The sequence below is a fragment of the Gallus gallus genome, chromosome 7 (genome assembly GCF_016699485.2).
Source record: "Gallus gallus isolate bGalGal1 chromosome 7, bGalGal1.mat.broiler.GRCg7b, whole genome shotgun sequence".
Taxonomy (NCBI): domain Eukaryota; kingdom Metazoa; phylum Chordata; class Aves; order Galliformes; family Phasianidae; genus Gallus; species Gallus gallus.
This window is the reverse complement of record NC_052538.1, coordinates 11,766,800-11,790,608: the sequence shown is the minus strand read 5'-3', so window position 1 is coordinate 11,790,608 and position 23,809 is coordinate 11,766,800. Positions and strand designations below refer to the sequence as shown.

Here is a 23,809-nt window from a genome sequence, read left to right as displayed (position 1 = left end):
GGCGGCTCGCGAGCGGTAGGAGCCGCGGCCCGGCCCGCACCCGGCCGCCGAGCGGTGCCCCCCTCGCGCCGCCGCCCCCGGCACGTGCCGGCCGCGCGCCCCGAGCCCCGCACCCCCGCGGGCGGGCCCGAAGGCGGGGCGCGAGCCGGGGGAGGCGCGAGGGGCGGTGCTGCGCGCGCGCGTGCACCCGGGGAGGGCGGGGGACGGAGCGCGGCGGCGGCGCGTGACGACGGCGGCGGCCGTTGGCGGAGCGGCGTCACGCGGCGGGGCGGCGGCGGGCGATTGGCCGGCGGCGAGGCGGGGCCGCGCCTCTCCCCCTCCCCCGGCCCGGGGGAAGGTGGCCGCTCCGCCAGGGCCGTCGGTCGCCGCGCGCAGGAGGCGGCGGCTCGCGCTGCGGCCGTTGGGGCGGGCGTGGGCCGCGCCTCGCCGGGGCGGAGGCGACGGTGATGCGGCGCTGAGCGCTGACGCCCGCCCGCCTCCCTCCCTCAGCCCGGTGCCTCCGCGCCCCCTCCCCCGCCCCACCCGGCGGCCGCGTAGCCGGGGCCCGGCGGGGGAGCGCCGAGCTCCATGGGCAACACCGTCACCTGCTGCGTGTCGCCGGACGCCAGCCCCAAGCTCGGCCGGGCCCGCGGCGGCGGCGGCGGCGGGGCGGCGGCGGGGCCCGAGCGCTGGGCGGACGCGTACCAGGCGGCGGCGAGCGGCGGCGGCTCGGGCTCGGCGGAGGCCGACTCGGGGGACTCGGAGCCCGGCGGCGGCGGCCCGCACCTCCAGCACATCAGCGACCGCGAGTTCCCGGATGGTGAGCGGCGGGCGGCGGGGCTGGCCGGGCGGCGCGGAGCGGGGCGGAGGGGCGCCGTCCCGCCCTTCGCGCCCCTTTGTCCCGGCGGCGCCGTGCCCCGAGCGGAGCGGGCGGCCGCGGGTCGGTGCGGCGCCGCGGGGTCCCGGAGGCCCCGGAGGGCGGGGGCGGCTCCGGGCCGGGCGCGGCAGCGGTAGCGGCGTGCCGAGCGGCGCCGTGCGGCGGGCAGCGCCCGGGCGGCCCTTCCATCGCTGCGGGGCGGGAGGAAGGGAGGGCGTGTGGGAACGGGCGGCGGGGCGTTGCGGAGGCCGAGGGCCGTGACATCACCGCTGGACGCGGTAATTTATAGCCCGGCGTGCGGGCGCTCGGCGAGGGCCGTGTGCCTCACGGCGCCCCTTCGTGCGGCCCTCCGTGAGCCCGTGCCTCCGCGCGGTTCCTCGCGGCGCGGGGCGGCCCGGCCCTCGGCTCCCAGGCGTGCCCGGCGCACAACAGGTGGGGCTGCGCCGTCTGCTGCCGGCGGCTGTCGGTGCTGCAGTGGCGCGGGGTCACCGCTCTGCTGTTCGAACTTCGCTTAATTCAGCGCTGCGCTGAGCGTAACCACGTCTACGAGAAACGAGTGCGAGAAAACTGCTGTCTGACATCCTTAGGTGGGCACAGTGACAGTTACCGCCGTCCCTCTAAGCGTGTCGTGAGGGCACGAACAGATTTTTGGTGACTGGAGAGAAGCTGTGAGTGAGTCTGAGGAGCAGAGTTACCGCTTGTGCCCGAATCTGCACAGCGCTGCGCTGCAGCTGTGAGCGAAGTGCAGCAGAGTAGGCAGCTCCCTCATCTCTGAGAGCTGTGCAGCACTGCAGGAGAAATTGTATTTGCCCGTCAGGAGAAATAAGATTTTATTCCTGCAGAAAGGTGTTGCAGAAATGTCAGAACTCTCCTGCACTCATTAAGCAAGAAGGAACTAAACTAACAATGCTAACGAGTCGAGCAGAAATGCCTAGGCTAAATGAATCTGCTAAGGAGTAGGGGTTATTTCTGGTTGAACCCCGACTATGTGATCGTGTCGGCAGGCCTAAATGGTCTGAACTTTGAAGTCATCCAGACATCAGAATTTCCTCAAAGTAGGGAAGTACTGATCTTTTCTTTGAATGAAAGGGTATAGCCCAAGCATGAGGTAATGACCGCCTGTCTCAAACCGTACTTCTGTGGCGGTGGAAGGTTTGATGTTGAGGCTGGAGCTAAGCCCCAGACTGGCTCAGCTTGGATGGTTTGGGTGTGAGATGGCTTCAAAGATGACCAGTGCGTGGTGTGCCCTGCACGATGGAACTTGCAGCTGGTGAATGCTACTTGTCTGCAGCTTTCTATAGATAGAGCTATTTAGGGCTGCGGAAAGTATCAAAGTTTGACAGCTTTATGACAATACAGCTCTGTATGGTGAATTCTTTGAGCATTACGAAGTGCTAACTGGATAAAATTGAAGTGGTCAACCTCTTGATGTGAAACATTACTTCTGGAGAGTCTGAAATCGCGTTGCAGAGCAGATGTAAGTTTGTCAGCGATACTGCTGTCTATATAAGACTTTGTACAAAAATGTTTGATCTGTAAATGCAGTGCTTACACATAGTGGGAACATGTGCTTGTCCCTGTTAGCTCTGGGATGTGAAAGCTGTCAGCATACCAAACCCTGCCTGTTCGTTTTAGTGCTAGAGTGGCGGGTCGTTCATGGGTTCACTTTTAGGCATTAATATTGTATAATTTTTATGCGTAATATGATAGGTTAGCTAAGTTGCTAGTTTCTTCAATAAGAGAAGCCTTGGAACACTTAGCTGGCCTTTTCTTGAGTACTTTGAAGACAAGCAAGAAGTTACAGGGGGGGAAAAAGTCAGCATCATCTTGACTCTTTCTGTTTCACCCTGTGCCATTCTAGGAGTCTCTAAGAGCACAGCTCCATGTAGCAGGCAGCTTGCCTCCAGGTGCTGCAGAAACACTCCATTCCTTACATCTCTGTCCTTAAAGTTTGTTGTTCCTAAGTCATAATCCTTTTCTACTTGTTTTGCTCAAATGGAATGTTTTGGTTCTGTCAGGAACACAGAAGCTACCAGCTGGGCATTGCATCTTTTATATATATTCTAGCAAGTGCAGTGTGGTCCTTATAGGTCTGGGCTCTTATGTGGGGGCTGTTGAGATACTTTGTGATGCTTCTCCAGCATACTGCTTAGCAGGCACTGTATTTCATAGCTTCTAGCTTCTGAACATTGATTTGATTTTGGGGGTAGAAAAGGACAAATACATTGCATGACATACAGTGCATAGATCTAAGAACTTAAGTTGTGTCTTATTGCTACAAACATACCAACTGCCACTGTTATCTGGAATGTAAGTATGAAACAAATTTCTTTAGTGAAGTAGCACTTAAAGCAGTGCAGTTAATTGTGTGCTCGGGTCAGGAATTAAAACAGTAAGTTTTGTGGCTTAGTTCTCAGTAGATATTAACACCGCCATATATTTCAAATTCTAAGGTAAGATTTATTTAACCTAAATTAATCTGAAAAGTAGTTGCTATGGAAAAGTTGGAAACAGCACCTGAAGTACTCCCCAGGGGGTGAAGTACAGGTGATGACTGTCAGCTGGCTCCAGAAGGCTTCTGGTCACAGCTGCCTGGATTGCACATGGCAAATCCAAGTTAAACCAGAAAATCTTGTACTTTCTTGAAACAGGGATGTTACAAGGCAAGTGTTTATTTAAGGCAAAAAAAGGAAGGTTAAGTGGGAGGGAGATAAAGTATACTGAGAAACTGAAAATGTAATGTTTCAAAAGCAGATGGTGCAAATGGGAAGAGGTAGTTGGCTTTACTGCTGAGAGTCTGAAGGATTTATTTAAATGTTATTAGAGATCCTGAGGTACATAACCTGTTCTGTGCACAGCCTTTCTGGTTGAGCAGTAAGCCTGCATTTACAGTTTGATGTTCAAAGCAGAGGTTATGTTAAGTAAGTGGAACAAACACAACTTTGAGAACTGAAAGCTTCTCAGTAGGTTTTTGTCTTCTGTTAATGTTGAATAGCAGAAGCTGAAGTGAGCCTAGAGCTGCTCGTTGGCTGCTCAGCTGTGCATCGTGATCATTGCTTCTGTGTGCAGCTGGGATTGACCAGAAGGCTTTTGTCTCCAGTTTCAGAAGCAGCAGCTCTTTGATGTTGATGTTCCATTTGGGTTAGTTTGTGTTGATTACTGCTTCCACCAAGTGAGTGACAACTTCTTGCAGTTGATACTTGCTTGCCAGATTCCCCATGTTATACATAGGTCTAGTTTTTCATAGATTCTTTGAAGAAACCAGAAGGCTGCCTTGCTGGCAGTCTTCTCATTTGCTCTCGAAAATATGATCTCTGTCCACCCCTGCTGCTTGCTAAGTACAGTGACTTCAGTGGTGCTTGCTTGATGCACCAGAGCCAAGCAGAGAATTGCTGACCTGCTGGTCTGATGGGACAGCATCACATGGTACCTCCCCCAGAGGACTGGGAGGTGGAGAATGAGGGGGTAATGCAAATAAGGACCAGCAGAGGTGTTCAGAGGGGTATGGTAATCACACAGGGGTTTGATGGGAAATCATAGAATCACAAGGCTGGAAAGGACCTACAAGATCATCTAGTCCAACCATCCTCCCACTGCCCATGCTACCACAAGACACTAAACCGTATCTCGTAGCTCCTCATCCAGATGCCTCTTGAACATTGCCAGGGATGGCAACTCCACCACCTCCCTGGGCAGCCATTCCAGTGCCTGACCACTCTGAGAGAAAAAGTTTTTCCTTATGTCTAATCTAAACCTCTGGTACAGCTTACCGCCATTTCCTTGGGTCCTGTTTGTGGCCTGAGATAAGAGGCCAAAGCCCTCCTCCTCACAACCTCCCTTCAGGAAGTTGTAGAGCGCAATGAGGTCTCCCCTGAGCCTCCTCCAGACTGAACAATCTCAGCTCCCTCAGCCACTCCTCATAAGGCCTGTGCTTCAGACCCCTCACCAGTTTTGTTGCCCTTCTCCGGACACGTTCCAGAGACTCAATGTCTTTCTTGTAGTGAGGGGCCCAAAACTGAACACAGTACTGAAGGTGCAGCCTCACCAGTGCTGAGTACAGGGGGATGATCATCTCCCTGCTCCTGCTGGCCACGCTATTTCTAATGCGGGCCAGGATGCTATTGGTCCTCTTGGGCACCTGGGCACACTGTCAGTTCATGTTCAGCCAAGCATCAACCAACACCTCCAGGTCACTTTCATCCTCACAGTTGTCCAGCCACTCATCCCCAAGCCTGTAGCACTGCATGGGATTATTGTGGCCAAAGTGCAGGACCCGGCCCTTGGCCTTGTTGAACCTCATCCCATTCACGTCAGCCCAGCAATCTAGCTTATCTAGATCCCTCTGAAGGGCTTCCCTACCCCCAGGCAGATTGACACCACCTCTCAACATTGTGTCATCTGCAAACTTACTGAGGGTACACTCAATCTCTTCATCTAGGTCATCAATAAAGATATTAAACAAGATGGGCCCCAGTACCAAGCCCTGGGGGACACCACTTGTAACAGGTCACCAGCTGGACTCAACTCCATTAACCACTACCCATTGGGCACAGCCCTCCAGCCAGTTCCTTACCCAAAGAAGGGTATACCCATCCAGGCCGCAAGCAGCCAGTTTCCCCAGGAGAATACTGTGAGAGACCGTGCCAAAGACTTTACTGAAGTTTAGGTAAATTACATCAACATTCTTTCCCTCATCTACCAGTCTGGTCATCCAGTCATAGGAGATGAAGTTGTTCAAGCCCAACCTGCCTTTCATGAACCCATGCTGGCTGGGCCTGATCCCCTGGACACCACACACATGCTGTGTGATCTCACCCAAGATTATTTGCTCCATAGCTTTCCCTGGTAGCAAGGTCAGGCTGACAGGCCTGTAGTTCCCCAGATCCTCCTTATGGACCTTCTCGTAGATGGGAGTCACATCAACAAGCCTCCAGTCCTCTCGGACCTCTCCAGATAACCAGGAGCACTGGTAGATGGCCAAGAGCAGCTCAGCAATCACCCCCACCAGCTCCCTCAGTACCCATCCAGTCCCATGGACTTGTGGCAGTCCAGATGGAGGAGCAGTTCTCTGTCTCCACCTGAATCGCTGTGGGTGTATTCTGTGTACCATCCCAGACTTCCAGATCAGGGCATAAAGTGCCCTGAGGATAACTGATCTGATTATTAAAGGCAGATGTAAAGAAAGCATTGAGGATCTCAGCCTTCTCCTTATCCTCAGTGGTCACATTCCCCACTGCATCAATTAAAGAATGGAAATACTCCTTGGTTCTTCTCTTACCATTGATATCATTTGTAAAAGGATTTCATGTTCTCTTTTACCGCAGTGGGCAATCTGAGTTCAAGTCAGGCTTTTGCCTTCTTAACTTCTTCCCTGCATACCTTAGCAACTTCCTTGTAATCTCCCCAAGTCGCCTGTCCCTTCTTCCAGAGGACATAGACTCTCCTTTTCTTCTGGGGTCTCAACGGTAGTTCCCAGTTCATCCACACCGGTCTTCTTCCCCTATGGCTCACCTTATGGCATTCAGGGACAGCCTGTTCTTGTGCCTTTAAGATCTCCATCTTGAGGAGCATCCAGGCTTCCTGGACCCCATTACCTTTAAGGAGCAACTCCCAAGGGACCCATGCTACAAGCATCCTGAACAGGTCAAAGTTCACCCCTCTGGAAGTTCAAGATAGCAGTCTTGCTGGTCACCCTTCTGACATCTCCAAGAATAGAGAATCCTGCAATTTCACGGTTGCTCTGCCCAAGACAGTCCCCAGCCTTCACATCTCCCACCAGTCCCTCACTGTTAGTGAGGAGCAGGTCCAGCAGGGCACCACCCCAGTAGGCTCTCATACCAGCTGTGCAAGGAAGCAATCTTCCACACACTCTAGAAACCTCTGGGACTGCTTCCTCTGCACTGTGTTATATTTCCAACATATATCAAGTTGAAGTCCCAAGTCCCACAAGGAGTGCTGGTGATCACGTGACTTCTACAAGCTCCTACAACAAAAAAACCCAAAACAAATGTAAGGGTCTGTAGGGGGGGGGTATTAATAGAGCGTGCAGTGATTTTTGCTTTAACAGGTCAGTCTAGCACCTAGCTTAACTCTTCAAGCACCAGTAAACTTACCTTTCTCTCTTATTAGTAACCTGTGGCTCTCCAGAAGCTGCTGTATGCTGAAGGGGCAAACTGTCAGTTGTGTGCATGCCACACTTTCTAAACAGTGTTGGAGATAATCAGTCTATTCCAACATCTGTTCATCTGTGATATCATTTCACTAACTTGTCCATAAGTTTTCCTGAAGAAGGCTTAAATTCTGTCTGTCCCCTTATATAAGCATGCGGCTATAGTGATTGTTGCTGCTTTTTAATGCTGGTTACAATCTTAGCAAGAGAGGGGAAAAAAGTTAAGGCAAGGAATCACCTTTTTCCTGTGGGAGCATTCAGCTCTCTATTTAGATACATATGGAATTTGGGATGAAAACCAATAGACACTTTCACTCCTGTTCTGTTATTCCCACCGAGGTCTTTTTAATGTAACTTACACTTGCTCTTCTTTCCCAAGAGCTCTTGCTATCTTTCTTCTTCTGGGGACTAGGAACTATTTACAAAGGTGTTTGTAGTTGTAAGGGCAGAGGGACCTGTGCAATGGGAAGGTGTTACAAAAGAAAGAAGAGAAATGCTCACCTGTCTCCAAGGGTGTAGGCTCACAGAAGAAACTCCACAGAGAAGAGATCTCTAACAAGGAATCCTTCCTCAGTGGCAGTCAGCCCTTAAATGAGGTCCAAGAGGGGTGGAGCCCACCCCTCCCAGTCACACACTGAACTGCCTCCACCTGTGCTCCCAGGGCTGACTGGGTCCTTTCCCCACGTGCCCAGGTTCAGGCCGTGACTCAACAGTTCCCACACAGTAGTGCTTACAAGTAGAAGCCTTATCAAATGTGAAAGAATTGACCCATCTGCAAGCCAGAAACACCTTCCATCTTGTTGTCTTAGCGTGCCCAATGGTACAGCCTTATGAAGTGACCTGAAAAGTGCACACAGCGGCAATGTTGGGATTAAGAAGTCCTTCATAAATACTGCTGGAAGGGCCCTATGCATTTGGGAATTGGTTCTTCTGGGTGGGTACTGCTAACAGCTCAGGAAACTTCTATCCATTTCTTTTTCCACCAAGTGTTATAGGTTGCTGCAGGTTTAAGTAAGCTCTGGGTTTTTAAGAATAATTGATACAGAACATATCTGAGGGACACTGATTTGCTTTTTGGTAGGTGTATTTCTTCAGGCTTCCAATATAGCAGCTGTTATAACCGAGAGCTTTCCATAAAATAGGGAACACTGAAAGGAGGTACACAGCTCACCTGAGAGTTTTGATGAAACTTAGAGTTAAGGAAGCTGAATTCATTTTCATTTTTTAATTACTGTGTTCTGTGTAACTTACCTGTAGGACCCTCACATCTTTTGGCTTTTTTTCTTTAGGAGACTTGCTCTTTTTCCTCCTGCCTGCCGGGGTAGATGTGGAGCGGCAGAAGTTTTTGCGACCCCCAGTATGGGGGGGTCTTACTGATAAAATAACAGGGGAACTGTGTGAGGTAACCAACAGCAAGGAGACTGTCCCTCCCCAGTTCACACCACATATTAAATTAGGGCTTCTAACAGCGTTTCTTCTGCATTAGGAAAAAGGAGGGTGTTACTCATTGAGGCACAAGGCAGGAAGAAGCCACTACCAAGCATTAAGACCTGGGATCTATAGGCCTTTGCCAGCAAGTTAATGTTGAGATTTCTAAATCTATTTGTTTAGTCTTTCTTACAATTAGAGTTAAAATGTACGCTTGTATTCCACTATGAAAATCATGTTTTCCACTTTGGGGAATAAAAGAAGATGCAGCTGTGCTTAAATAGCTCAGCAGTATTCATTTAAATGCGCAGTAAAGCCAGATGACTAAAACTGAAGGTTCCACGGGTGGGTAATGCAGGTGTCAGGGTTACCTTGACAGTGCATACAAAACTCCTGATAGCATTGCACAGCATCTGATGAGCTGTGTGTCTGTAGCACAGCTCTTGCTTGTGTCTGGAGTTCTGAAAGAGCCTTCAGTCATTAGTGATCAAATGTGGGGGTTTTTTTCTCCTTCCACTGTGAAAAATAACGCCGGCTTGTCATCGGTCAGACTTAGGTAATAAATTGCTGAATGAGAGCTTCTCTCAAAGCCAAAAAAGGCTTTTCTCCAAAACTGCTGGGCATGGTTTGTAAGCAGGTAGCTGTTGTTTTCTCTTACTGAACAAAGTGCAGGTAAACTGAGATTCCTACAGCCACAGTAAAGGGTGACTGTGCTTGAGTTTGTGCCTAAGATGGCACAAAAAACGTGATGAAGCCCTGTTAACTGTAATAAGAGCTTCAGGTGAAGCTTGCATTAACACATCTTTGTTAGCATCTGGAAGAGAGAAAAATACATATACCACCCAGCGGACTGGTGTGAGGCTCAGCACAGTGTGTCGTACTGTGTTGCCTCTAGACATGTGGAGAGGTTGGAATTTCTGATACTCACTTGTTTTTCTTTTTCAGCCATGTCTTGTGAGAAGTAAGGCGGTGTGCATGCAAAGTGTAGCTAGAGGAAAAGCTCACCTTATACAACAGCTGCTCCGAATGTGTTGCCTCCTATTTTATTATTTTGGCCAATGACATCAGAGGTAGATGTTGGTGGCATGGCAGTGGAGGATGAACCTTCCCACCAGTATCCCATTACATGTGGCTGTGTGTGGCAGGTGTCTGCAGAGGGGCAGTCTGACAAAATGGCATCTGAAATGGAAGCACAGATGAAGCAAAGGTGTGTCACTCCTCCATGTGTCCTCCATGTGGAAAAAAATGGCACCTACTGGCATTTATCAATGCTTTCTGGATGTTTATGGAGACCAAACAGTAGATGTGAGCACAGTGAGGGGTGGGCGGTGTGTTTCAGCAGTGGGGACAGGAATGTGAAGGCCAGGCCATGTTCTGGATGGTGGTGCATAGCTGTCATGCCATGAAATGAAGAGCATCTCAATCAGCTCATCCATGCAAATTGGCTGATGGTGGTGGCAAAGTTGAGAAAGAGTGTTTTGTGGCTGAAAATTTGCTCCATCAAACAGTGTTGTTGTGCTCTTTGTATCTGTTGTCAATTCCATGGAAATAAATGAGGCATTACTTTTGGAGCTACCTACATAGTTACAGTTAACAGTGTGGATCTAGGAGTGTAAAATTGCATTCGTCTCACTCAGTGTGTAATACGAAGCTTTTATTCTGACTGTGAAAAAGTGAGAGCTGTGGAGTTCTGCTGTATGTTCCCATGGCAGTGAATTGCAATGCATGTAAAGGTCTGTATGGGCAATGAAGAGTGGGCAGCATGGAACTGATTCTTTCTCCTTGTCTATTTAAATGGTCCTACATTGGGTGCTGTCTGGCAACACATTTCTAACAGAACGTTAGCTACTTGCAAGATTTAACTTGTGAGTTACTGTTTTCCTTCTTGTTCCAGTATCTACTTCTAGTGTTGAGTAGTTTTCCTCCCTTAAATAAAGAGGAACAGAAGTTTTCCTCTGCTTTAAATAAATAGTTGGTTTCCTTTGGGCTTTAGGGAGTTAGAGGTGTTTTTAAAGGAGCTATGCATAGGAAGGTATTGGTTAAGGTTATGTCCTCACCAAGAATTTCCCTTAAAATAGAGTCCTGTCTGAGAACTGGTTGTGCTTAATGGGATTTTGTTGCACAACAGATCTAGTCCTCTATGTATTCCAATTTGCTTAGTAACAGCAACCTCTTTGACTGTCAGCGTTCTTCAGGCGACAGCAAATAACACAGCAGTGTGTAAAGGGTGCTCTCCCTAGGTAGAGGTCCCCTGGGAGGGTGTATAAAACAATAGTGAGCTAACATTATGAGTTGCTCAAACCCACATGTGTTCTTGTATGACTTTGATGAGTAAAAGTACTCTTCAATGCCAATTCCATGTCAAGGATAGGAAATGAGAACTTGAGCTGGGAGCAGAGGTTTGCTTTTACAAGCATGATCTGCTCAGTGGGGGCCGTGTGTCCTTACCAGTGTGCAGCAGAGGCAACTGGGGTTGCCTGGGGGGCAAGAGAACTGCAGCACTTTCTTTGGAAGGGGAATGGTGAGAGGGGGAAGTGAGCCCTGGCTTCTCTAGGATTCATCTGACAAGGTTGATAGCACCTGTGAGTAGATGGCACTGAGGGACGTGGAGAAATAGAGGGGAAGGCTGTTCTGGTATACAGTTCTCAGAGGGGTGGAGGGCCATTGCAGCATGGCAGTGCTGTGCTGCTCCCACAGACATTCTGCTGGGGATCTTCCCTTCTCACCTCTCTATCACCAAGTGTCAGGTTCTGATAGAAAATGTGGGTTTACTCTGACTGAATTGGTAGCCACTACAATGTTTTGGAGTTTTTTCTTTTTATTATTATTGTTATCACCCTGTTCCTTCTGTCACTTCTCTCATTCCTGTTCTGCATGCTTTAATTCCCATTACTTCTGTTCATCTGGCAGCATACCGTACTTCCAGTTCTTTTTTCACTGACTTACCTGTGAGGCCTGAGTGTTCTGTCATACGCCTTTTGCTCCTAAACAAGACTTGTCCTTATTTTTCATACTAAATATCTTGGTTTTGGACTTCTGCTGTGATAATGTATTAGGAGCTATACTTTGTTGTGAGTCACATTTGTTGCAGATGATAATCTCTTTGTATGGCCTTTCTTTTGCTGCATTTCCCGTTGTATTTTGCCTATTCTCATATTATTGTTTGCCTCTTGTCTATGCATCCTTCATCAATTGTATTGCTATTCCTTTTTGGTATTTCATGAGCAAAACTGGCACTTTGGAAAGAGCAAACCACGTGACTACTTCTCCATTGCTCGGGGAAAAGCATTGTCCAGAGAGAACAGTACAGACAGGAGGGCTAAAATTCTCAGGCTGCTATGGAAGGGAAAGCTGCAGGAAGGAAGTCTACAAAATACATCTTTCTTTCATTTCTGTCTCCTGCAAGACAGATCAGCTGTGCTGCTTCTGTTAATGCTGCAGTATTCTGGGGTAAGAAGCCTGGTTACAGGCTGGTGTGCTTGGTGTGCTTCAGGGTTCATTGCTGCTGTACCTTACCTGGTTGTGTGATGTTGCAGACTTCACATGTTATGGGTGCTGGAACACCTGTCTTTGTCCAACAGAAAGCATCTTGTGCCCGGCAGAATATTTTCCTTGTGCAGGGTGAAAGTTGCTCATGTTTCTATGTGTTTTTCTTGTGCTTTTTGCATTAGACCTGATTTCTAACATCTTACAAAGGATGGATACAGGGAAAGCACAAGAAGAAAGCTTTATTAAGAAGTGTCACTTCAAGTCAAAATCCCAGGGAAATCAAGGTGGTAACAGTGTACTTTAGTGTGGGGTGAAGGAGGATGGGCGTTATTTGCCTGTTACTGCCTCTTCCCAAGAAATGAAAAAAATTCCTGTTAGACATTGATCAGTGAGCCGGAGGAGGCAGTGGAGGGTACTTAAATCCCAGGTGATGCCCTACTGGGCAACAGTCAATATGCTGGAAGCTGCTTATTTGGAGGGGCGTAGCAGGAGGGCTGGGCCAGCAGGAATCCTGTGGAATTCTGCAGAGAGAAATGCAAAATCATGTGTTAGGAGCTACTACATTCAGCAGCCCAGTAGAGGGGAAGCTTCTGCAGCTGTAGGTCTGTACGTGTTTTCCCAAAAGGCACTCATATGCACAATTACACAGCTGGCATAGGGGTCAATGCAGACAGAAAACACAACATACAGGCATAACAGCATCAGCCACCTCATCCTGTTCCCCACTGTGACTGATCAGAGTGAAAGCTTGTTAGCTGAAAGCCTGTTACTTTTTCAGATGCATGTATGCAATATGGGACGCTGCAGGTCTCAGGCATACAGTCTGTCGGGTACCCCCCCAGTTACTGACACCAGGACACGGAGCTCCAAGTGCTGGTGCTCAGACCTGCACAGACAGAACAGGCTGCAGTGATTGTCTCCAGGCCCGGCCAGACAAGCATGCTGACCAGCAACCTGTTTACAAGTGTCTGACCCTTTTATTCCCTCGTGCTTGTTCCTCCTCAGTCTACTTTGCTCCCTCCTTTTCCCAGCTTTTGGTCTTCCCCTTAAATACAACATAGATCTTGTACAGTTCCCAAATGCTCTTCTACATCGTTCCTTAATGAGTCCTGGAGACTTCAATGTCCATCAATGGGTACAGTGGTTTGAGTAGTGTTGACCCCCTCCTGTGGGTGTTCTGATAAACAGGTAACGGGCTGACTATCCTCTTTGGTAACCAGGAGAGTAGCCTGGTTGGGGTGCTCCATGTGCTCTCATTGTGTTATTGGGCTTCTCCACATCTCCCTGGGGCAGAGGATGAGCCTTTAATCATATGGCCTAACATCCTGCCCCTGGAGGCCAGAACTAGCAGCAGCACAGCTGGGGACTGGCTGGCAGGAGAGCAGCTCCGTGGAGAAGGAGCTGGGTGCTGGTGGATGGCACGCTGATCCTGAGCTAGCTGTGTGCCCCTGCAGAAAGGAGGCCAGCAGCATCCTGGCCCGTGTTAGCAGAGACAGCGAGTAGTTTGAAAGAAGTGATTGTCCCCTTCTTTTAGCTATTATTAGACTGTATCCAGACTGTGTTAGAAACTACAAACAGCTTTGGGCCCCCAATACAAGAGAGAGATGCTGCTAAACTGGAGGGAGTTCAGTCCACTAGCATTCTCCAAGTCCTGGGACAAGTGACTGATGAAGAGAAGCTGAGGGAGCTGGCCTGAAGAAAAAGCCAAATTTTTCAGGCACGTCTAATAGGAGTTTGTCAGTACCTACAGGGTATGCTGGGGTGACATAGCCAGGCTTTTTTCACTGGTGTGTGGCAGGGAGATGAGACATCAGGAGGATATGAATTGAAACAAGAAGTTCCAACTGGTTATAAGGAAACACCTTTTCCTGTGAGGGTAGTTGAGCATTGGAATAGGTTTGCTCAGAGTGGCTGTGCAGCCTTAAAACCATTGGAAGTTCTTAGGACTCAGCTGGGTGAAGCCCCAAGCAGCCTTGGTCCACCTTGCATCTGACCCTGTTTGAGCAAGAGGTTGAACTAGAGACCTCTTGAGGTCTGTTCCCTCCTGACTTAGCCTGCTCTTCTGGTAGTGAAACTGTAAATAAATTGCAAATTATTTCCCCTGTTAACATCATGACTTGCTAGTAATGATCTGTATTGTAGTTATGCATTTTGCAATTTTAGCTCTGTCTGTTGGCAACACTTCGGTCATTTGGTGTTCTCATAGAATCATAAAGATTTTAAAGTCCTCTAAGATCACCCATGCCCACTAACCATGGCCTTCAGTGCCATGTCTCCACAGTTCTTGAACAGCTCCAGAGACAGCGACTCCACCACCTCCCTGGGTAGCCTGTGCCAGTGCCTCGCCGCTCTTTCTGAGAAGGAATTCTTCCTAATCCTCAGCCTGAGCCTCGCCTGGCACAATTTGAGACAGTTCCCTCTCGTCCTATTGCTGTTGCCTGGCAGAAGAGGCCAACCCCCACTTTACCACAACCTCCTTTCAGGGAGTCCTAGAGAGTGATAAGGTCTCCCTTGAGCCTCCTCTTCAGCCTCCAGACTGAACAATCCCAGTTCCCTCAGCCGATCCTCATCAGACTTGTGAAGGCCTGGAGCACAGCTTTGTTGCCCTTCCCTGGATACACTCCAAGGCCTTGACATCTTTCTTGTAGTGGGGGGCCCAAAACTGAACACAGTAGTAAAATATTTCCGTTTCTGAATAACCTCTTTCTGAAATCCAGAAAGTTATTTGAAATTCACCATCATCAGTGAATTCTTCGATTTATGTCGGCCTTTTTTTTTAATTTATTTTTAGTAGGGTGTTGACATGAGAAACTAGAGTTGGTCTCTATATTGTCTTTTTAAAAAGATTTTGCCAAATTGGTCTTAGTACATTACGGACAAGTTTTAAACAGGTTATGCTATTTGTTGAGATATTACAAATAGTAGTTAGCATGCCACACTGGTACATTTTATTATATGCTGGATTTTTTTCAGATAACCAGATATGTACGAGTGGTACTTCAGGTATAAACAGTAAGGCAAATTCTGTTCTAGGACTTCTGGACCTCTTAACATTTTAACTATATGATTAAATACCTGTATCTGCTCATTGTGTGCCATGAATGATCACAGTGAAGTGGAAATAGAATCACTGGTTTTATGTTAGAATCGTAGAATCACCAAAGTTGGAAGAGACCTACAAGGTTATCCACTCCAACTGTCCACCTGTCACCAATAGTTCTCTCTAAACTGTGTCCCTCAACACAACGTTCCTTGAACACCTCCAGGGTCGGTGACTCCACCATCTCTCTGGGCAGCCCATTCCAGTGCCTGACCTCTCCTTCAGAAAAGTAGTCTTTCCTAACATCCAGCCTGTACCTTCCCTGGAGCAACTTGAGGCCATTCCTTCTAGTCATATCACTAGTTACACATGAGAAGAGGCTGACCCCCAGCTCACTACAACCTCCCTTCAGGTAGTTATAGAGAGCAATAAGGTCTTCCCGAGCCTCCTCTTTTCCAGACTGAACAATCCCATCTCCCTCAGCTGCTCCTCGTAAGACCTGTGCTCCAGATCCCTCACCGTCTTAGTTGCCCTTCTCTGAATGTGCTCCAGGGCCTCAATGGCTTTCTTGCAGTGAGGGGCCCAAAATTGAACACAGTGCTTGAGGTGTGGCCTCACCAGTGCTGAGTACAGAGGTGCAATTGCCCTGCTCCTGCTGGCAACACTATTTCTGATACTAGCCAGGATGCCATTGGCCTTCTTGGCCACCTGGGCACACTGCTGGCTCATGTTCAGCCAAGCATCAACCAATACCCGCAGGTCTGTTTCCTCTACATGGTCTTCCAGCCACTCTGCCCCAAGCCTGTAGCATTGCCTAGGGTTGTTATGGCCAAAGTGCAGGACCTGGCATTTGGTTTTGTTGAATCTCATCCCATTGGCTTCAGCCCAGTGCCTGTCCAGATCCCTCTGCAGGGCCTTGCTACCCCCAGGCAGGTCGGTGCTTCCTGCCAACTTGGTGTCATCTGCAAACTTACTCAGTGCCCTCATCCAGGTCATCAATAAAGATATTGAAGAGGACAGACCCCAGTACCAACTCCTGGGGAGCACCACTTGTGACCGGTCGCTAGCTGGATTTAATTCAGTTCATCACCACTGTCTAGGCCAGACTCTCCAACCAGTTCTTTACTTAGCAAAGAGTGTACCTATCCAAGCCACGGGCTGCCAGATTCTCCAAGAGAATACTGTGAGAGACAGTGTCGAAGGCTTTGCTGTAGTCAAGGTAGACCACATCAACAGCCTTTCCCTCATCCACCACACGGATCACTAGATGATGGTTGGTCAAGCAGGACCTGCCCTTCACGAACCTGTGGTGGCTAGATCTGACCTCCCCCTAGCTTTTAAAGCCTGCTCAAGATGATTTTCTTTCATAGCTGGCAATGGCCTTTTTTGAGAGGGAAAATTCCCGCATGAAAAATTGTCACATTCCATCACATTGTGATGCTGGCTGCTGTATTTGTGTATTAGAGATTTGAGGTTACGGTGGTCTGCATCCTGGACTGATGTCAGAACAATGCTGTTGGACTAACATTGGTGATGTAAGCCAAGTACCTGGAGAATATCCAGGCCTAGGTACTGATGTTGTGTGCCAATGGGAACTTGGAATGAGAACTCTTGAGCATACGTGCTCTCTCACAATTACGTTCTGTCACTGACCTGTGAGGGCTGTGGCTGTGCTGTGGCTTGGTGCAGCGGCACAGAGCATTCCTGTCACTAAGGCTTCCAGCACCAAGGTGGTTTGTGCATACTTGGCTGCTGTTCACCCAGAACTCTCTTGTCATGTGCATAAAAAGCTCTTAAGTTGTTTTTTTTTTCATGAAAAGTTGATGGCAATTCTTAGATAACTTTGCAGTTGTCACACCCTTAGAAAAGCACTGACATACTGCCTTGGAACACTGATGTGCAGGCTTGTGAGCTTGCTTGCTCTGATGGTTAGCATGGTGTAAATAGCACACATGAAGATGAGAACATAAATTGCCGAGAGTTCGCTCCTTCCAGGACCCTACTGTTAGAGTGATGGTTCTGCTAATGCACTCACAGAAGTTAGTGTGTGCAAAAACAACAGCAAAAACAGCTGCTTGCAGAAGTCATGCTAGTGCAGATCAAAATTCATCATGACGTTTTCAGTAGTTCACTCCTACCTTAAACTAAGGGAATACTGTATTCTCATCTAGTGCTACCACTAGTTTATTGCAGCGAAAGATTAAAGCCTTTTTTTTTAAAATCTGACTATGTATTATCTGCACAGAGTTTTACTTGAGATTCCAAAAGAAGTGTTAGATCCATGTTTTGATACTTAGCGGCACCTTAAGTTACTTACTGAACTCTTTACAAGACCAGAAAGATTATTTACTGACCAACTGGATGCATAAAGCATAGAGGGAAAGTAAGGCCTGCAGTGTCCTTTTCCGTCAATTCAGGTCTCAGTGAGGTTCTGCCTGGTACTGAGCCCAGGTTCTGCATCCAGCTGCCTGCCCTGGCTTGGTTCTGACGGACACCGTGTGCTCCTTCAGAGAGGCGTGGTGGTAGGAATGAGTCTGCAGGCTTTCTTCTGAGAGGAAAATGCCAGATTCTTGTTTATCTTGGCAAAAGAGAGATTTTGCTATAGAGAGCTCATTTTGTGTGTTTCTGATCTTGATTCCATCACTGCACTCGAGCATTTCAAGACTGGATGAGAACCTTGCTGTGATCTTAGTCCTCTGTTGACGACCCCTCCTTTTCTGGCCTTTCTCTTTCAGATTTAGCCTTGGAATCCAATCCGTCTGATCATCCCAGAGCAAGCACAATTTTCCTGAGCAAGTCTCAAACAGATGGTAAGCAAAGGTTTTTTCCAATTAAAAAATGGGGAGGAAAACAGGGAGAAAACGCCTATTTTAATTGCGTACCATGAGAACAGTTGAATTAACTGAATTCTTTCAAGACGTAGGGATTCATAATTTCCATGTTAGCACAGAAGTGCATCCATAGGCCATTTATGTAACCCTTAAAACCACTTGTTGTTTTGAAGACTTAAATATCAGATTTCCGAGGAAGGTGTTTGTACTTTGCAAATGGAACTCAAGCTTCATGCAGTAATGTGGGGGGTTTTTGTTTCATTCTTGCTTTTAGGACCAAGGACTCTGAAAAACTTTTTTTTTTTTAAGTTCAAGTTTAAAGAAAAATAGTTTTAAGTTAAAAAAAAAAGAAGTTTTATGTGGGGAATTGTAAGGCTAAGCCAGCAGTCCTAATTGAGTGCTTGTATGTATGTTGTTGGAGGCTATACGAATAGCTTCAGCAGCATAATTATTCTTGGATCCCGTTTTTATTACGTGGATGTATGGGGATTTTCAGTTTCTTCGCAGAGCCCTTATTTAAATCAGAAAGTCAACCATAAACAATTATTGTAGCTATATGCAACAAATACTTTTATTAGTAGAGGTGCTTTCATATTGCACGGATAAAAAATAATTCTGACTATACTAGGACTTGAAGCTGCAACTAAAAAGGAGCTTAAGCTGATGCTTCTGTGCCTTTTTTAGGTAATTCTTGTTTGAGGCATTTTTTCTAAGCTCGTGTTGCACTTGGGCTGATGGAAAGCCACAGGATCTTCTAGCTTGGAGGAGCTTCCTCACAGGGCAGCCCTACTGTTTTGGCAGTCTGTCACTTCAGTGCTGCTAATACTGCGAGTGGTGAAATCATCACTTGTATCAGCTTTGCTCAGGTAATCTCTGAGCAGAGGAAAGGGGCAGTAGTGTGATTCCCCGGAGGAGATGGTACAAAAGAAGTGCAGGCCTCTTCTGGGGTGACTTCTAATGTGAGAATGTGCCCTGCTTACAGGTGGTGGATTGTCTTAAGGGCAGTCCTTTGTGGAAGGGGTCCGTCACCTGCCCAGCCTGGTCACACATACAGCTTGTTGCACTCCTCAAACTACGTGCCTGCAATTCCCAGCTCTCCTTCAACAGCACTGTTTTGCTTCTCTGATGCTCTTACAGCAGCTGAAAGTTAACCCTTGTCTTTTTTTTTTAAGAGGTGGACAATTTGAGATGGTCAGATAAAGGGGCTGCAGTTACCTGATAATACCACCTGTTCCTGCATCTTCTGTGTAGTGAAATACCTTTTTACCTTATGCTGTCTAATAGGAGAGAGCACGTATATAATGCTGGGCATCTCACTTTCTTCGTGTGTCTCTGGCAGAGTGACAGTGTGATGGTTTCGCTTCTATTTGCTAAGTGCCGTTTGGTATTAGACACTGTCTATTCAAACTATCTTTGATCCAGTTTTTTCATGATGTGTAATATCTTTTCCAGTGCTGAGACACTTTTCTCTTAGTGCAAGGGGTAGTTTTCCAGAGCCTATGTGTGGATAGCTGGAAGTGGCACATCATTTATTAGCTCGATAAAACTTAGCATTTTTGTTAAAAAATTCACTTTTCCAGAGACCTAGCAGTGAAATTAGGAACTTTTAATGCTCACGTACTTGAGAAGACCAGATTAATAGAATAATGTTAATGAATGTAAATCAGGATTGCATTTTAGAAACTTTTCAGTTGATATTCTTTCTCCATTTTTCTAGTGCGAGAGAAGAGGAAGAGTAACCACATCAACCACGTGAGTAAAACTCAGAGGTAGTGTGCCATTTAGGTAATATGAGTATGTGAGATAAAGACAAATTCCAGAAACAGCTGCAGTAATTGTATGTATGTAGGCCTGCATACATTCCAAATCCTTGTTAGCAAGATAAAACTGAATTGTCTTTGCCCGTCTTTATAAAAATAAACACGCATAGTACTATAGAGTGGTTGATGGCAAAAGAAAGAATAAGAATGGATTCTGTTGTATCATTCCTGAGCATTCCAAAACAGTATAGAATAAAATAAAGTCAAACTGCCTATGTTAGTATTTGAAACAGGAATAAAACTGAATTAATTTCTTAGCTGAGATGACAAGTCTTAAACGACTTGCTCTTTGAGCATCGCTGCAAGGCTTACTGTAAGAAATGTATTCAGCATTAAGGGAATAATGGATAAATGGTCTCATCAGCATGAACAAATGACAAACCAGTAGCTGAAAATGTGCTCCAAGCTTCTTCTGCACACATCAGACATTTTTCTTTGACACAACTTAAAAAGATATAAAAGATGGAATGCCTCATTAATATGGAGGGAATTATAAGACAATACTTAATGGAGAGGAAAGACTAAGACCTCAAATCTGACAAGAACGGAGTAGAGGAGAACTGAGAAAACCAGAGGACTTGCTGCTTTAGCTGCAGCTATTTCTGCTGAAAAATACTCATCTGAAAATGTGTTGTTTATTGCAAGAGGTGGCTTATGAGCCTAAGTTATACCAAGGGTGTTCTAAGCAACTTGATGGCTATGAGGTAACGTGCACATCAGGAGCGGTCATCTTCAAAGATCTCAGTAGCTACTTTAGCTTTAAAGCCAGTATTCTCTGTGGTAAGCCAAGCTTACAGAATCAATCTTCATGAATTTCTTTCCTGTTCTTCTCCCTTAGGTTTCTCCAGGACAGCTTACAAAAAAATACAGCTCATGCTCAACAATATTTATAGATGACAGTACAGTCAGTCAACCTAATCTTAGAAGCACAATAAAGTGGTAAGAACCATTTGTTATTGACAGGGACTAAGCAACATCTGTTTGGGATTTTGTGGCATTGTCTGTTCCAAAGCTAGCCATACAGCTGAGCGATAGGAGCACAGCTTTGCTTGTTCAGGTTAGTCGTGGAAGGGGTGTAGGAGTCTGGGTAATTGCAGACTACTCAAGCAGGGTTGTTGGTTTTTTTTAAAGCTACAGAGCTAATGTGTATTTCAGATGAGTTACCATACACTTGAGAACCAGAACCAGTGCAGAAAAGTGTCAGCATTTTGGGATCTAAAGTATATATTGGGAGGAGTTCAGTGATCAAATTGTAGATCTGGGAAAACTTGAAGTGGATTTTGTAGGAAGTCTCAGGAAAAGTTTGTAGGACTGTTTGCTGCTTGCCAGTGGTGTTAGTCTGCCCTCTAGTTGTGGATAAAGGTAGGTTGTTGGCTTTGGTTTTAGTTCCAGCCTGCCTACTTTTTCCTGGTGTGTTTGTGTTTGGGTAGTTGAGAGAATTATTTCGTCTTCTTGGTTCTCCAATGGAAATGACTGTTCTATCTGTTGGATACTACAGAAACTGTTCTTTTCATATAAACTATACCAGGTGAGAAATGAGAAGTACTCAAAATGAAAGGAAGAACAGCAGCTTCAGGCCCAAAAGGCTTTACTGTCTTAATGGTTCAACAGAGATTGGAAATACCTAAGATGATTTGCTGCTTTCAAATTGATTTCAAACACGTATTGAGCACGTCACTTGTCCTTTGGTGCCATTGCCATTTTTAAGCCTTGCACAGCTGGCAATAGATCAGTGCTTGTCCATGATGGCTTTCTTTGATGGCAGTATTCCTGTTGTCACTACAAGAATGGGAAATCTGGCCGCATTGGATGAGTGTCAGCTTTACTGCCTGAGTTGACTCAGCACAGACTGAATCCTCCTTGGATTATGCTGGCATTCTTTATTTTGCTCTGTTTTTTAGACTTGGATATATCCTAAACTACATTGCAAGAGATGCAAAGTTAAGATATCAGCAGAGTCTCTACAAGGGTTTATGTAACATCAAATAGAACTGTTACCATAGTTCAGTTGTGAATAGTCCTTGTTTTCAATAAATATCACCTCATCACAGTGCAGATGTGTGCTTAAAATTTGGTGTAATTCTTTCATGGCACAAATATCTGTACCACATCTACAAGCAGTTTGGCTAGCACATCTGAATTGGGTAGTTTCTGTTCAGGCAGGTGAAGAACAGAAATGTGGCACAGGGTACTCAGGAAGGTGGGAAGACATAATAGATTTTGAACAGTTTGCCCTGAACGACAGCTTTTGCAGTGGAAGTCTGCACAGAATATGCTTTAAGACTTCTTTTCTCTTTTTCTTTTTAGCGTAACATTAGCAATATTCTACCACATAAAGAACAGGTGAGTAAACTCCAGGGTTGTTTCTTTTCTGTAACATACCAATTTTATTTTTGAGCCAGGGTGATGGCCGTGGTGTTTCAGTAACAACTGGTTGTAACTTAGAGGAGTCGAAAAAATCTGGAAACTTGGTGATGTATCTGTCTTCTCTTTGTATCCCTCTTGAGATGATACATAATGGTCAGTAAAAGGCCTGTCCAATGGTATGCTTCAAAAATAAGGCATAAGAAGTCAAAGCAGAGAGAGTGAGGGAAGTAACACTTAACTCACCACAAACCAGCCTTTACATTTGGTTTGGCTTTTCCTGAGTACAGAAAGACAGATTAGTTTTGATGTTTGAAGGAGCACTGTCCTGTGTACAAATAACCACTGCCATTACAGCTAATTACAGCACGTGCTTCAAAATCGCAGCTGCCTTTCTAAAACAATAAATGCCATTAATGACATGGTGTCACATTGTAAGGGAGAGGTGCACTGAGTATCATACAAACGATGGTTTCTGTGTTTGGAAATGTGGTTGGACTTGCTGGTGAGAACATGGGTTCATTGCTTATCTTGTTAAACATTCCGTTGTAAGATCTCATCATTAAATGCTTTGCAAAAAAAATGCAACATAACTTTATCTATTGTTCTAGGAAAAGCTGAACTGTAAAAACTGTTCCTTTATTCTTCAATGAATAATACTTTTTAGTGGAGCATAGCATTACCAATGAAGTCTCTTGCTTTGCAGAGATTCAGACAGATCATTGGATATTTTTGATGAAAAATCTCATCCTCTCACAGTAAGTATTTCTTTTTTGAGCCTCTGTGTATGTGTTATTTTTATTACAAAAATGTATTAGCACCAGGTCAGAAGCAAAATCATTTGAAATTACATCCTTAGATAGGAGGTACAGTGCAGATGGTGTCCTGTGGATTTCTGGTATCAGCTACACCACTCTTTCTCAGTAGTGCAACATATGTTTTTCTATGCATTATCCAAAATAAAAATAGATGTATTTAGAGCAAGTGCATGCTAACTCGTGGATATTTCAAATGAAAACTGCTTGTCTATTTTCCTCTTTTAACAATATTTTAATTGGTTAAAAGTCTTTCCCATTTGTATGGGAAAAGTACAGTGGGCATGTGTTTAAGATTGTAAATAGGAATATTTACAGCAGTATTTACAAGTAGTATTTGTACAAGACAGTAGGTCTTAAAAGGCAAAATTTTAAAGCCAGCATGGTAATGCTGCTTGCACTGACATCTAGGAGCATTCCGTATGTGATTCTAAGGTGATTGGTGCTCGGACCTTTGTAGATGGTCTCTATGATGCAAAGCCTGACAGTACTGGTTAGCTCAGGAGCAGAGCGCGTGCCTTGTGTCCAGTGTGAGCACTGCAGGACTGCTTACTTTATTTTGTTTATCACCTGAAATGAATTTGACAAAGCTTTAAAAATTGTTTGTTCTGTGACTTACCAGAGTGAAAGCAAGCTATCTTAGCTCACCTCTTTCACTTGTTAATAAGCAGTTGTTAATAAACGATTATACATTTAAAGTTTTGGTAGAGGTTCATCCAGGACCCATTGTGCAAGGATTTGAACATATTAATAAATGTAACCATTGACCTAATTAAAAGAATGAACTTCAGGAGAAGAGCTTTATGGAAGGTTTCTTGCACACTGTTGCACTTCAGCAGAAATGTCTGGTCCCAAACTGTTATATCTGCCTGTAGTAGCTGATTTGCTTTGAGAACTATTTATAGAAGATAATCTCATATCATCGTTCAGACAATCTATTTCCTTTATTTAGCACTTAACATCTTCTGATCTATTGCTTACCTCCTATTTAGTGAGT

General features: G+C 46.1%; 1 protein-coding gene across 1 annotated transcript in view; it reads left to right on the top strand.

The window, feature by feature from the left end:
- Positions 1 to 337: 337 nt before the first annotated feature.
- Positions 338 to 23,809, top strand: part of CCNYL1 (cyclin Y like 1) — a 36,035-nt gene continuing 12,563 nt past the window's right edge. The window contains exons 1-6 of the mRNA XM_015289509.4: positions 338 to 799; positions 17,718 to 17,792; positions 19,531 to 19,565; positions 20,472 to 20,572; positions 21,941 to 21,976; positions 22,704 to 22,755. Coding sequence (XP_015144995.1) covers positions 568 to 799; positions 17,718 to 17,792; positions 19,531 to 19,565; positions 20,472 to 20,572; positions 21,941 to 21,976; positions 22,704 to 22,755 — 531 coding nt within the window. The 5' untranslated portion in view covers positions 338 to 567. The remainder of the gene's footprint in view (positions 800 to 17,717; positions 17,793 to 19,530; positions 19,566 to 20,471; positions 20,573 to 21,940; positions 21,977 to 22,703; positions 22,756 to 23,809) is intronic.